This window comes from Hypoxylon trugodes, assembly GCF_022578975.1.
Source record: "Hypoxylon trugodes strain CBS 135444 unplaced genomic scaffold F4822scaffold_6, whole genome shotgun sequence".
NCBI classification, from domain to species: Eukaryota; Fungi; Ascomycota; class Sordariomycetes; order Xylariales; family Hypoxylaceae; genus Hypoxylon; species Hypoxylon trugodes.
In genome coordinates, this window is record NW_026250021.1 from 1,036,708 (window position 1) to 1,051,723 (window position 15,016).

Consider the following 15,016-nt stretch of genomic DNA (forward strand, 5'->3'; position numbering starts at 1 on the left):
CAAATACATGAGGTAGCTCAAGTGGGTTTTCTGTGCGTTGCGTTTGCTACGGGTACTTGATATAGTTGTACATGCATACTCTAAATATGAGCATAGATACTCATTGGTAGTAGAAATAATTCGTATCCAATCGGTAGAGGCAATCACTCGATCAATCAATCAGTCAATCAGCATAACGCTTTCCCTTCGATTTTCTGTTCTTGCTAGTTGTTACCTACCCTAACCCCCTCTTGCCCCGCCACCCTCTTCCCTGTTTAGTGAGAAAAGTCAATTCGTTAGCTACCTGGGTAGTGGACATAGGTACCCATGACAGTGCGAATCCGAACCTTAATAACTTAGCGTACTAATTCGGCGGCTGGTTATTGGCCTCGTGGCCCACCCCCCATGTCCTATCTTGTATCGCCGTCCCACGATTCTTGCAGGACTGGTTTCCCGTGATTGGCCTAACGGCTGCAGGTTGCAGGTGGAGCTGGGACGCCAGCGTTATTCTTCTCACCGCCAGTTTCCCGTGTGTCCTCGCACAATCTCATGCCTCCTCTCCATTAGCCTTCAAGGGCTTCTCCCCGTCGGCCAACCCTCGATCTCACTCGACCCTCCAGCCCATCCACGACCATCCACCGCAAAATCTTACCTCCTCCACATCCAGACATCCCCTTCACACCCCTTCCCCTTCCCCCAGGAGCTGCCCATCAGCGCCGTCAGGGAATTCTACGAAAGAGCGGTGTCGAATCTGCTCGTCAATAATACTAGCGGGAATCGTCCCAAATCCCCCAGTTGATTTCTCCTCCCTTTTCCTGACTTCTGACGACAATGACCCTCGAATTCAATGCCGCCGGGGGGGATGCCTTGTTGGACCTGACCACATACGACCAGCGGGAGCGTTATCCGTACACCACTACAGCACCTAGCACCAATCCCGCCATCTCGGCCACAGCAATGACTCCTACTCGTCCAGCAGGTGCCTGGCCGGTTTCTCTTGATATGGCCGCTCCCCAGAACCCGAACTCGAGCAATGTACCTTCGCCTGTCGAGTCTCAAGCGCAGTCCCAATCGCCCTCGCAACATAGCGCGAGTCCCCTACAGCACTCGCCATACCAGCCCGCACCTCCGCAGACTCACTCTCCGCCTCTTTTGACGGATTGGACGCTACTCCAACACCAGCAGCAGCACCCGCCAGTGCAAGACCTTAGCCAGTTTATGCAAGAGAGCCAGACATTGATACCTTTCAACCCTTTTGCCGCAAACTACCCGGCAAATGCCCTCGGCTATCTACCTTCGACTACACAAGCACCGCTTGAGCCCGCAATGACCATGGAACAGCAAGGTTTTAATAATGTCTCGCCCATCGACGATGGCCGTGCTATGCAGCACCAGTGGGATGGTATGGGAATGGGAAACTGGCAAGATTTTGGTGCCTCTCTGCAATTCCCCGCCGATGGACTTCCCCGATTCGGAAGCTTAGGAAGCCAGTCTCCAACCGGAACGTACCTTGAAGTATTATCGTTGCCGGGATCTAGTGATAACGGATGGGCTCAGGTCGACATGTACCAGAATTACGACTCGTACCAGCAAGCTCAGGCTCAAGCGCAGGCCCAAGCACAGAACACTGCCATTTTTAACCCCAGCCAGACGCTGCACTTGAGGACAAATTCGGATGCGTCTCATTCGGATGGAAGCGGCCAGCGAACTGATTTCAGCAGCAGTAGTTTCGAGGATATTCCCTTCAATTACTCTCCATTTTCTCCAGAGTCCGACACCTACTCGGACCCCGCTAGCCATAGGAATTGTTTCCACGGGGAGTCCCACCATTCTCACGAAATGATCAGCCCTGCTGCGGCCGTTGAGCCAGTGCCAATCAAATCATCGACATCAAACCGTCCTAGCCCCGCCAGTGGATCTGGCGTGGCGTCCCCAACTCGCGACAACCCGTCCCGTAGAAACTCGGGCCCCAAGAAGAGCGCTATCACAAAGTCGACCAAGTCGGTCATCAGGAGGACGTCCAATGGAAAGAAGGATGGTACCGTTGAGAAGAAGGTGGGTCGAAGAAAGGGTCCTCTTCTTCCCGAACAACGGAAGCAAGCTAGTGAAATCCGAAAGCTCCGGGCTTGTCTTCGATGCAAGTTCCTTAAGAAGACGTGTGATAAGGGTGAGCCTTGCGGTGGCTGCCAGCCGTCGCACGCTCGACTCTGGCAAGTTCCTTGCACGCGTATTGATATCAAGGATATTGGCTACTTCATGAAGGACTGGAAGGCGGACTACGAGCGACATCTAGGCCGTGGCGTCTCTGTTTACAATGTGAAGGGTTTCGCTCAGAAGGAGACCCTGATGTGGATCACCCACGGCTACGGCTTCTGCCTGCCTGTTATGGTTCGCGAGGTTTATGTTGCCGACGACAGCTGCTTCCAAGTTGACTGGGTCGAGTCTTATCAAATTGATCAGGAACCAATTGAATTCGAACTCAAGACCGAGAGGCTCGACGTTGGTGAGGGCGGTATCGACCCGACAGCACTTGCTGAATATTTGGACAAGCACATTGAGAACGGATTCGAAAACTTCATTGACGACCATTTCGAAGGAACGCCCTTTATTACGGAAATTCTTAAGACCGCTTACCGCTTCTACACCAAGGAAAAGCTTCCGGTTCTTCGCAAGGCGCTTAAACTTGTGCTAGCTTACAACTTAACCCAGCACATTACACTCGTCGAACAACAGGGCTCGGAGCAAACAATGGAGGGCCAGATTGATGATGAGGACTCTAAGTACTTTGGAAAGTATGTGGCTCCCGTTATGATCAACTTCCAGATCAAGTGTGCCATGGCCGATATGTGGCGAGACTTGCAGAAAGACATCTTAGAGGAACTTTCCGCGCTTTACTCTAGTGTGTATAGTGGCGACCGCTTAAAGAACTGGCCCACTATTTTCATGCTAGCGTCTTTATTGCTCGCTGTTTGGGAGGAGATGCAGTTCGACTGCCATTACCGAGTACCCGACCCCGTTGCGGTTGAGAAGTTTTGCTCTGATATGGAGAGTACTCCTGTTGGTGTTATTACTGGTCTATTCCACGCCATCTCCCAAAAATTGCCGGCTTTGATTGATTGGGATACCGAACGACATGGTCATCTTCTAAACAACAATGTCGCCGTCTGCGAAGCAATGACTGAAGTGCGACAACATGTTCTTAAGCATGGTTAGTGAACTATATTTAACAGATTTCTAATCATATACTAACCAGAAACTAGAATCCTATTTAAGAACAAGAAACACGTCGAAATTCGACAGATATGACTTTGATTCGTTATCGAACAAGTTCTTGTCGAAACTAGTCATCAAAGCTAACTGAAGTTTTGCCTGACGAAAGACAACATATTTACAATTCTAGCAGAGCCTACGCTATTTAGTGCTCGCTACATATTTGATTTTATTTCCTTATTATGAGTTTTCCTTTGTTCAGATTGATGGAAACATTTAGCGATGGCGTTGTCTGAGGAAATGATCTATCGTCATGACCTACTACCATTTACCACTTATGGACCTACATACCTTCGTCTTCTTTTCTCTCACTTTACGGCTGGTCACCGCCTCACGACACATGCGATGTTTTTTACGTCATGTTGCTCCGACCTTACGACCTTTCTAACGGCAGATTCGATGACTGTATGACTTGGAATTATGTTGATCGTTACCACGCGCAAGCACCAAAAGCGATTCGATGGATCATGTTTTTACGAAAATGCGAAAAGAAGCTATGGATTTCACGCGCACACACATACAGAAATATGCGGTTACGTACAAGAGCATAGATTACATGAATGGCTTTTTTAAGGCGTCAGAATGACCCTCAAAACGGTCTAGACGGCCTTCATGAATTACTAGATGGATGGAAATATGAGAAATATGAGAGATCCGTCGCCCTCCCCGGCGAGGACCTGTGGTTCGCGGGTCTCGTTTGTATCACTGTAGGGCAGAAAAGATACAAACAAACAAATGATAATTAAATAAATATGTTTTGCTTTGATGGTTTCAAGCTCAGATTGGAAAACAATTTCTCCCACCAACAATCTCTCCGTTTCGGTCTGGTCAGCAAGTGTAGTGAGGTGGTGGCGTTGCATCCTATAGTGCTCGTGTATGTGACCAAAAATGCCGCGAAGATCTAAGACCTGCGTCGGTAAGCGCTGTAAGAAATTGAATACAACGTCATATTAGTAGGAAATTAGCCAACACCATTGATGCTCACCATCTACTGTTTCTCATAAAGGGGGTAGTGAATCCTTTCGTCCTACCTTCGTAACACTAGAAGGTAATATCGGCTTACGGTTGTCATGCTTGGTGAGAACATGTCTTGAACTTGAGATCCGGTATTCACTATTTATGTATTTAGTAATGCGAACATCTACATGATTGCGGTGACGGAATTTTAATAATGATTCAAAATGATTTCCACCATAGGTAGAAATGCCTCTATTCTGTTGTTACGGTGAATATCCCGTCACAATATCCTGCGGTGTGTACAAGACATGGCGGTCTGTAACGGGCTAGGAAACATAAAACATTGTATGGCATATCCTAGATCTCGATAGAGATCCATAAGAGGACGGACCCCCGCGGAATGGATTTCCTCGTTTAAGCTTGGAATTAAGGGAAGTTAGACCGCCGGGAATGAAATAACCCCAACGATTAGCTACATAGTTGAGCTATTGAGCTAGCTACGTGTATGTATACTGGGATGACGTTGGTCAATTAATGCGTGCTAGCGTTAACTGATTGAGAATCGACCCCGCACTTCCTGTCGGAAAGACCGGCCACATGCTGTGGAGAGCAAGAACGAGTGGGCTCTATTTCCCTTTTCCAAGTTGCGATGCAAGTATTCTTGGTATTCTTGGTGTTTCTACCATTTCCATTATCTAGGTATGTAGTAGGACGGTGATCCGCGGTATATCAAATATTGACAAGGGGGGAACAGACATGGGCAAGTCAGGAACAAGCAACCATGATGGCACGATATCGTTTTTAGTCCATCGATCAGCGCCCCCCAGCCTGAGACTCACTATACCTCCTATACCACTAATGTTCGGCTCGCTCCGGAGATGCTGATCTCGGAAGAGAAAGGGACGAGAAAACGTGCTCGTGCGATACGCTAGAAATCACATCGGTTGGCCCAATTGATATCTCAATCACTTAATATAGTAATAAAATAATTGATGGCTTTTTTTTATGATTGCGAATGCTTGCATATGGTAGCAACATCTTCTATGCCTCACCTGGAATGTTGTCAAACCCGTATCGTCTCATCAATTAAATGGCTAAGGCACTTAGTGTGGATTTTCCCCGTTTTCGCAATAAGATAAGCCTAGCCAAGTTCCTTGTGATCCCTTATCAAGACCGTTAAACCACATGACGTAGAGAGTAAATGATAGGCCAGATAAGGCAGTAGGTACACTGAACCTTTCGCCGTTAAACCTTTAATCGTTTTACCCAATTTATTAGGTTGAAATTCGCATTAGAGTTTCCTTAATGTATTTAAAATACGTAGCGTTTTTCAAACGAAGAAAGTAAATGCCTGAGAGAGACACTAACTTCGTCAGCAGCTGACGCGACTGCCAATTTGTGGCTGGGGGGAGGCGATAATGTATGTAGGTGCAAACTTCCTCAATTTTGGATTGTCAGACTAGTTTGCCTGATTGGTAAGTTGGAAAGTACTAATCACTTCCCGGCAATGCTGCAGGGGTCTAGCCACTTCTCGCGGTTTCCCCCGCTACCTAAACTGTAGGGTGGTGGCTGCTCAATGATTCACTTTGGTTGAGCGTGGATTTCTGAGACATAATTGGGTCAGACCAGTACCCCCGCCCCTCACTTCCTTTCTCAAGGCTTCCATTCTCCATTCAGGTCACTGCGCCTCAGGTATCCAGGTATCCGTGTTCGTTTGCCGCTTTCCCAAACTACTATTTGTACTCCAACCGGCCGCCATTCTTCAAACCTTCTTCTTCCCCAGTACAACTTCTTTTCACCTTGCACCCATCAGCAAATCTATTGCATCTACACCATCTCACATCAACCCCCAGCGATACTAAACCTTTCGTATTCGAGTTCTCATCAGTAATCCCGCCACGATGCAGATCTTCGTCAAGACCCTCACTGGCAAGACCATCACTCTTGAGGTCGAGTCCTCCGACACTATTGACAACGTCAAGTCCAAGATCCAGGACAAGGAGGGCATTCCTCCCGACCAACAGCGATTGATCTTCGCTGGAAAGCAACTTGAGGACGGTCGCACTCTTTCGGACTACAACATCCAGAAGGAGAGCACTCTCCACCTTGTCCTCCGTCTCCGTGGTGGAATGCAGATCTGTAGGTTTTCCCATTTCAACCAATAAGTCATTTTTCAATATGCTAATTATGCCATACAGTCGTCAAGACCCTTACCGGAAAGACCATCACCCTCGAAGTCGAGTCTTCCGACACTATCGACAATGTTAAGTCGAAGATTCAAGACAAGGAGGGTATCCCCCCCGACCAGCAGCGCTTGATTTTTGCCGGCAAGCAGCTTGAGGATGGCCGAACCCTCAGCGATTACAACATTCAAAAGGAATCAACCCTCCACCTCGTCCTTCGTCTCCGTGGTGGTATGCAAATCTTCGTCAAGACTCTAACCGGCAAGACCATCACCTTAGAAGTGGAGTCGTCCGACACCATCGACAACGTGAAGAGCAAGATCCAAGACAAGGAAGGTATTCCTCCCGACCAACAACGACTTATCTTCGCTGGTAAGCAGTTGGAAGACGGTCGAACCCTTAGCGACTACAACATTCAGAAGGAGTCGACCCTGCACTTGGTGCTCCGTCTACGTGGTGGTATGCAAATCTTCGTCAAGACCTTGACAGGCAAGACGATTACGTTGGAGGTGGAATCTTCGGATACCATTGACAACGTCAAGTCGAAGATTCAGGATAAGGAAGGTATTCCCCCGGACCAGCAACGCCTCATTTTCGCTGGTAAGCAGTTGGAGGATGGTCGCACTTTGAGCGACTACAACATCCAGAAGGAGAGTACTCTTCACCTGGTCCTTCGTCTCCGTGGCGGACAGTAAGCGAATCATCGTTTCATGACAGCGGAGAATGACGACATTTGCACGATTCGGCGTTAATGGTTTGAGCCTAGGATCAAGGGCCATGGGCTATGGAATCAATCAATGGACATACCATAGTGGTTTACGAATAATGCATCATATTAATTAGTGATGCTTGCGAAGAATATACCAGAGTTCATTGACCTTTAAACATGATTGTATGCGTAATTTGCTTTGTGATTTTGACTTTCGTAACTCCGCCTGAAGCTTTCTAACGGTTAGTGGCCGTTACGAGTGCTAAGCACACCACTAAATGTGATACTTTTAGGTACCTTTCCACTAAGTCAAACCCCACTAGAGCCGCCCACGTAGATTTTAGAATTCGCTAGACGTCCAAGGCGTTCTAAAGAATGATTCTACTTTTTTCTTCATAAATACATATCTAAATCATGCCTCTTTCAGATCAAACTGCCACCTTCTTGATTCTAAAGATGGGAACAGTCGTCTATTCAGATTGCATGAGAGATCTTAAAACTCCCGCTTCACTCGCAAATTCTAAGACTATTTCGCCACGAAAACTGGCCCAACTTCCGAGATATGCATACGGATGATTTATTACCAAAAGTCCACGTATTCCTGAATTGTTAGGCTATGCCTTCATATTATTACCATATAAAACTCGAGGTTTACCCTACGTCATCACCGACGTCCCAAGAAATAGGGAACGTATCCCAGTCTTCCCAAGGACCGATCTGGTTGCCACGGGATACATCGAGTATCTTCGACGACCTCCCGTCGCATCCTCGAGCACAGACGATATTCTCGGCGCGTCACGGAAAGGGAACCGCCAGACGGCAACGTAACCAAACTTCGACTCACCAGTCTAAGAGCAAGCCGAGTGTTATTGATTGCGGCGCCCCTCGACCACCCGAAGCTCAAGACGATCGCAATATCATACGACTTAGTGAGAGGCAGCTCCGACAACGAACATTAAGCTACCCTCCTCCCCAGTCCAACGTCGCTATAAATCCACATACCGCGGTTAAGGATTGGCGGTTTGGGCAACTAAGGATAGAGGGTATCGACGTGGACGGCTACGAAAATCACACCAGTATGCAGGGAACATCTGCTGCAGCGGCCGCTGTCGGCCCTTCTATGGGAGGCGCTGGCAAGGCTACGAAGGCGAAATATGTCCCGTTAACTACGTCAAAGAATACAGAGCTGGGTTGGGGCATAGTCCATCTATACCGGGAAGAGGCGGAAAGCCCAGAACTTACAATACCGACCGATAGTATACCTGAAGGAGAAGAGGAACAAGACCGCGCGCAAGTCGACTGTACGACGGTCTGTATTCCGGCGGTCCCTAGCTACCTGTCTCCCAGCGACTTCCTCGGCTTCGTAGGTGAGAAGTGGAGGGATAAAATCAGTCATTACCGTATGGTCATGACGGGTCGGATGAACAGGTATCTGGTGCTTATGAAGTTCCGAGAGAGCAAGCAGGCACAGCTCTTTAGACGCGAGTTTGATGGCAAGGTGTTCAACGATATTGAGGTAAGTGCAGTCCTATAGCCAAGGCACACAGAAATGTCCAAGAAGCTAATATGATGTAGCCAGAGGCATGTAATGTTGCTTTTATAAAATCCGTTACTTTCGAGAGTCCATCCCGTCCGAATGGGAGTTTCCCAGATCTTAGCCAAGACCCATTCACACCATCCACTTCCGCTACTTCGAACTCACTCAAACCATTCCCACCGCCGACACCGAACCTAATCGAACTACCAACTTGTCCCGTCTGTCTAGAGCGAATGGACGATACTACGGGTCTACTGACGATACCTTGCCAACACGTATTTCACTGCTCGTGTCTACAGAAGTGGAAGGGTTCCGGTTGCCCTGTCTGCCGACATACAAATCCAACTTTGGCGGCAGCTGCATCATCATCGTCGAACGCTCACACCCCTTACGATCCCGATAACCCATACACACAACCTTTCGGCTCACGTGTATCCAACTTGTGTTCAGTCTGCGACTCACCTGATGACCTCTGGATATGTCTCATCTGCGGTAATGTAGGCTGCGGACGGTATAAAGGAGGTCACGCGAAAGAACATTGGAAAGACACAGCACATACATTCTCATTGGAAATAGAGACCCAGCATGTATGGGACTACGCTGGGGATATGTGGGTGCATCGCTTGATCAGAGACAAGGGCGATGGAAAAGTTGTCGAGTTGCCGGGCCGTCAAGGGGGTGCTATGGGACATGACGAACATGAGGATCAAGATGTGGTTCCACGAGTCAAACTCGAAAGTATTGGCATGGAGTACACTCACCTCCTTAGCAGTCAACTAGAGAGTCAACGTGTATACTTCGAAGAGATGCTCTCTAAAGCCGCAGATAAAGCGGCTCAAGCATCAGCTGCTGCAGATAGGGCCGCAGCCCAAGCCACGCAAGCGTTACAGGAACTTAGGACACTACGGAAGGAGCATGAACATCAACGCACTGACATCATCCCCACGCTAGAGAAAGACTTGGAGCGCGAGCGCAATCGTGCTACTAAGTCGACAGATCTTGCTAGGGGACTAGGTAAAAGTCTCCAAGAGGAAAAGAAGGTGTCGGAGGGACTGATGAAACGTATCGAGCATATGAGCAAGGAGCTTGAGGGCTTAGGTGAACAGGTCAATGCGCTCAAGCTAGAGAATGCGGACTTAAAGGACCAAAATCACGATTTGAGCATGTTCATCTCGGGACAGGAGAAGCTCAAGGAACTCGAGGCTGAGGGTAGGGTTGAAGAGAATGAGGTTCAGGAGGGTAGCGTGTCTTTGCCGGAGGATAAGAGAAAACGGAAGGGAAAGGGGAAGGGAAAGACTTAAGCCTCTTCGCTTCTCATCGCCGTACCCATTGGTGGCGTCGGTGGGATGTAGACATAAACCACCTGCTCTCTATAGATATGTGTAGAATCAGACAATAATCACCATAGTCTCGGCTTAGAGGCCTCGATGCTATCTACTGACTTACCCCTCTGTCTAAGGTGGTGAAACCGGTGTGCTCGGTAATTATACAGAGCTTGTTTTACGAACTCATCAGGCCGACTTCATCGATCATATTTTATCGTATTCGCTAATATGAGGCATGTATACCCAATAATGTTGAATTACCTCACATGGAGTTTGTGATCTATCGCGTGCCGGTATGCCGGTGTATAAGTCGCATTCGTATCAGTAGGTTTCTATGATTGTATGATTCCTTGATCGATTGATTGCGCTTCAACTCGCGTGATATATACACTTACATATTAGAGCGTACAGACGTGCATACATAAATGCGGGATGCCTATACCGGTAGGTATAACACCCCAACAAAAATTGTATATTACCTAAACACTACCTACATATGAAGTGTCTCGGAAATTGATCGTACCATAGTATGTACTCTGAGTAAGTGACCATTCCGTTGGGACCTTTTTGATCCAATCAGACGTGTGCGTACCTAAAGGTCCGGTTTGTACAAGAGTAATTTCGTAATACAGAATTCCGATTTCGATTAGGTACGTATGTAATTATAGATGACGCAGAACTTACTTGGGTTAATTCTACTTGGTTATTCCTCGTACCTAGGCAAGTTATTTAACTTTTATATAGATCTAAAAACCAAGATACCTCGGAATCTTGAAAGATAAAAGATACAAGGTACATCCATGTTTCGCTACGCTAGTAATAAGACAGGTTTTCCCATCGGCCCCTCCTCCACTGTGGCGCCGATAGCCCTCCATACCTAGGCCGAACTTGCCAAGGTTCCAGTTGTTTCCAGCGTATCTTCTTAATTTACAGGGGTATATACTCCCCACTCCCCACGCGCTGTGGCTGCACTTTCCATGCGTTGTATGCTTGATTTTTGGCCTGTGATTGACGAGTTTTTTTTTTATTCCTCCTTCCCTGTCTGTTCCGCGTGAAGATCTACATACCCTACCACTTCAGTTTTCTTCTTAATTCATCATCTCCAACAATGACGCTGGTCGCAGCTCGCGTGCTGAACCACTGATATTTCGCTGTTCTGTTTATTAGCTGTCTAGAAGCCAGACTTTTCCATACGAAAAAAGCAACTAATACGACGTGCTTTTTTAGAAAGTACATAACTTACTTTAGATAGGCGATCTCCGTTCGTTTTTTATCAGATTTTCCGACCCTCTAGAACGTGAACGTTTTCGAGTCCGTCCGCAAGTCCGCGCGCCACGCGAAACCCCGCAACACCCGTTCAATTTGCTTGGATAGATGGATAGTTCTCGTCTTTATCACCACTGCGAATAGATATTTACGGCATATAGCATATGGTTTAGGCATTATCGCGAGATTCTCTTTTCTGTGTTAGGTTTTCATCCCACCCTTATTAATAGAATCCGGCATTTTCGCAACTATGGCGGACGGTAAACCCGCTGAGGAGGCACAGCCTCCGGTCGTCGTACCGAAATCGAAACCTACGAAAGTGAAAGAGTTATATCCAATGTCGGATTGGAAGTACGATCTCTTCTTACATACCTTCTCCGTCCTCGTAGACCTGTTCTTCCGAGAAGTCCACCCACGAGGCGCATGGCGAATTCCGAGAACAGGACCTATCCTATTTGTCGCGGCGCCGCATGCGAACCAGTTCGTCGACGCCCTAGTCCTACAGCGAACCTTGAAGAACGAAGCGCAACGACGTCTCGGTCTCTTGATCGCTGAGAAATCTGTACACGGTTTTATTGGGTGGGGGTCTCGGCAAACTGGTTCTGTTCCGGTCGGCCGGGCTCAGGATAAGGCGAAACCCGCGACAGGTCTCATCTACCTTCCCGACCCCATCAATGACCCAACTCTAATTCGGGGTGTGGGTACGAACTTCGAGAAGGAAGCTGAGGTTGGTGGTATGATATTCTTGCCTTCCGTGAAGGGAGAGTCGGGTAGTTCAGTCGATATTTCCAAGATCATTGGACCCGAGGAAGTCCGAATCAAGCGACCACTCAAGGGAAAGCTCCCTATGCGACAACTTACCGGTCGAGACGACATCGACGAGAAGGGGAACTTTACTAATAAGGACCTCAAGGGAATAAAGGATGGCTATGAAGGTACTAAGTTTAAGCTGGCCCCTCATATTGACCAGACCGAAGTTTACAAGGCTGTTTTCAGCCGTCTAAGGGCAGGCGGTTGTATTGGTATTTTTCCCGAAGGAGGCAGCCACGACAGAACAGAACTGCTGCCCCTGAAGGCTGGTGTCGCTATCATGGCTTTGGGTGCCCTAGCTGAAGACCCCGATTGTGGATTACAGATTGTCCCTGTCGGAATGAACTACTTCCATGCTCACAAGTTTCGATCACGGGCCGTTGTTGAGTTTGGAGCTCCTTTCCAAATCCCAAGAGATCTGGTAGAGAAGTACAAAAATAACGAGAGAAGAGATGCGATTGGGCAGACCCTTGACATGGTTCACCAGGCCTTGAGCGCCGTCACGGTGTCCGCCCCCGATTACGATACCCTAATGTGCATTCAAGGCGCTAGGAGGCTTTACAACACCGGAAGGAAACTACCATTACCAATGGTGGTTGAGCTCAACAGAAGGCTAGCTGTGGGCTTCTCTAAATACAGGGACGACCCGCGCATTATTGACTTGATGAATAACGTTAGGGACTACAACAAGCAACTTCGCTATCTGAATATTAAAGATCACCAAGTCGCTTACGCCAAGATGACTCTTCCGACGGTCATCTTCACCCTTCTATACCGAGTAATCAAGCTCATTCTCCTCTCCATTGGTGTGATCCCTGGCCTTTTCCTATTTGCTCCAGTGTTCGCCGCTTCTAAGATTATAAGCCGTAAGAAGGCGAAGGAAGCCCTGGCAGGTTCATCGGTCAAGATTCAGGGTCGCGACGTTATGGCGACATGGAAATTGCTCGTCGCTATGGCTTTTGCACCCGTTCTATACAATCTATATTCCATCCTACTCGCATTCAAAGTTTACCAAGACCATCTATGGGGCTACGTTCCACAATGGGTACCATTCTGGCTAGTCTTCATTGCCGGATGGATCGTCTTCCCTGCCATCACATTTGGCGCATTACGATTTGGTGAGGTTGGGATGGATATCTTCAAGTCGCTCAGACCGCTAGTCTTGTGCATTAGCCCAAAATCCAGCTATAGTATCCACAAGCTACGAGAGCGGAGGGCAGAATTATCTAAGAAGGTCGTTAAGGTCATCAACGACCTTGGCCCCGACATGTATGAGGATTTCGAACATACTCGCCTCATTGCCGATCCGTCCCGCGCTGACGGCGCACTCAGCTCGCCAAAGGAAGCAGGAATACCAGAGAGAACCGAACCGACGCCACCAGAGTCGCCGCATCTATCGAGAAAGAACACGACATTATCCAGCCGTGCGATCCCGCGCAACGAGTCCTTCAGCAACATTGGTGCCATTGGCATGTTTGCCACGCGCCCGCCTTCCCGGTCTAGAAGTCGGAGCAGCAGCAGCGGAGGCGGCTTCGGATCCGGCGGATTCCCGGTTTCCGGGTTTACGGCGCTGGATACGAGCGAGGGGTTCAATGAGGCGAGTAACAAGATTCGCGCAGCGATGCGCCAAAGAGGACAATTAAGGAGGAGGAAGAGTGGATTATCATCAGATGGTGACGCGAGTGAAGGGGCGTGAAGATTGGGGCTAATGAAAATAGGGGATAATGGGAGGGGAAAAGGGGGATACGGATCGAATCAATCATGGTGGTTTATGCATGCATGTATGTTTTGGATTCGGAGTTGACTGACTTTGACTTGAGTTATCGATCATCATAATATAATCGTGTTAACCTTTCGGGGAGAGGGAGGTGTAACGTGGGATCGGGGTGTCTAATGGCGGTTCCTGATCATTCGCAATGGTTCATAATCGCTTACCTAGGTATAAGTGTTTGCTATTTGGGCTTTGAGATGTGATACGAACATAGTCTAGATATATGGGTTTATGGGTGGCATTATGTATCGTTTATCTAGAATATCCCATTTTGTACAAGACTTTAGTTTCTTCAGATTTTCAGACATGCAGCCACATAATCTATTCGGTGCTATCATTGCCAGTTCACAAGCGAATTTGCGGTGTGTAAATTTATCTTGATTATATACGCATATGTAAGTGCTTACGGGAAGTACCTCCGTATAACCTAAGAGATCTCGAGCAGGGATTCTGGCCAGTCACAACACAGCTAAGGATCTGATAAATTTCCATAAAACCCACGAGAGTTACTAATATACCGATTGTAATATGACAGCCTACTCAATCCTACCCGCTCTAGGAGTCCGCATAATGTACCTAGAAAAGGGGAAACCGTTTGTTTCCGTCAGGGTACGGAATATTACCCAATAAGGGCTGTGCTATTAGGAATTAAAAGAGTGAAGGGAAAAAAGATGGGAGCCTAACCAACAGTGTAATAATTAGGTAGATTACACGCGCGGCCTGGCCTCGGAGCGCCGAAGGGTCCCACCGTTTTCTCCGTGAGAGATACAAGGCTTTTCGAGGGCTTAGCACCGAGAGTGCGTGCCCTCTTTTGTCCGAGTTGGAATACCCCGTCAACCGACGGAAGTTGTGGTATAATAAGAGGTAAGGGGGCCAAAAAAATACGTCTCGAATAATATTCTTCTTATTTCGTGTTTGTCATCTTGGCCATTCATCCCCCCCAACATATGTGAGATTTTCGTGGTTCTCCGCTACTTTGATATTTTTTTTTCTCTCGATATCACTTACTGAGACAAGAAAAGTGAATTAGCGGCTTGCTTGCTTGTTTGTCTGTCTGCCTTGATTTGGGCTTGGAAACTGGGTTAATACATATCAAACGAAAAAGCTGAAATCGATCTTTTCTTACCTCCGAGCTACAACTTCTTACCGTCTTTTATATCTGACGGACACATCTCAACCCAACTTTTATTCAAGAATTGGGCACTTGGC

At 47.8% G+C, this 15,016-nt stretch overlaps 3 protein-coding genes across 3 annotated transcripts; all 3 read left to right on the forward strand.

The window, feature by feature from the left end:
* Window positions 1-810: 810 nt before the first annotated feature.
* Window positions 811-3,340, forward strand: F4822DRAFT_430176 (uncharacterized protein; the record flags this gene model as incomplete). Its single annotated transcript, XM_051461238.1, has 2 exons — window positions 811-3,187; window positions 3,240-3,340. 2 exons carry the CDS (start codon window positions 811-813, stop codon window positions 3,338-3,340), a joined length of 2,478 nt encoding a protein of 825 aa, XP_051313203.1.
* Window positions 3,341-7,391: 4,051 nt separating this feature from the next.
* F4822DRAFT_282384 (zf-UBP-domain-containing protein) lies at window positions 7,392-10,153 on the forward strand. The gene is made up of 2 exons (XM_051454896.1): window positions 7,392-8,614; window positions 8,674-10,153. The coding sequence occupies exons 1-2, from the start codon at window positions 7,715-7,717 to the stop codon at window positions 9,934-9,936; spliced, it is 2,163 nt and encodes a 720-aa protein (XP_051313204.1). The 5' UTR covers window positions 7,392-7,714; the 3' UTR covers window positions 9,937-10,153.
* Window positions 10,154-10,862: 709 nt separating this feature from the next.
* Window positions 10,863-14,144, forward strand: F4822DRAFT_406424 (uncharacterized protein). The gene has a single exon (XM_051458401.1). The coding sequence runs from the start codon at window positions 11,477-11,479 to the stop codon at window positions 13,730-13,732; it is 2,256 nt and encodes a 751-aa protein (XP_051313205.1). The 5' UTR covers window positions 10,863-11,476; the 3' UTR covers window positions 13,733-14,144.
* The last annotated feature ends 872 nt before the right edge of the window (window positions 14,145-15,016 follow it).

What these genes read in the sequence shown, in the direction of transcription:
- F4822DRAFT_282384 (XM_051454896.1), top strand. Translation starts at nt 7,715, where the DNA reads ATGCCTTCATATTATTACCATATAAAACTCGAGGTTTACCCTACGTCA. An exon ending in AGGTGTTCAACGATATTGAG is followed by an intron (nt 8,615 to 8,673) that starts GTAAGTGCAGTC and finishes AATATGATGTAG; the next exon opens with CCAGAGGCATGTAATGTTGC.
- F4822DRAFT_406424 (XM_051458401.1), top strand. Translation starts at nt 11,477, where the DNA reads ATGGCGGACGGTAAACCCGCTGAGGAGGCACAGCCTCCGGTCGTCGTA.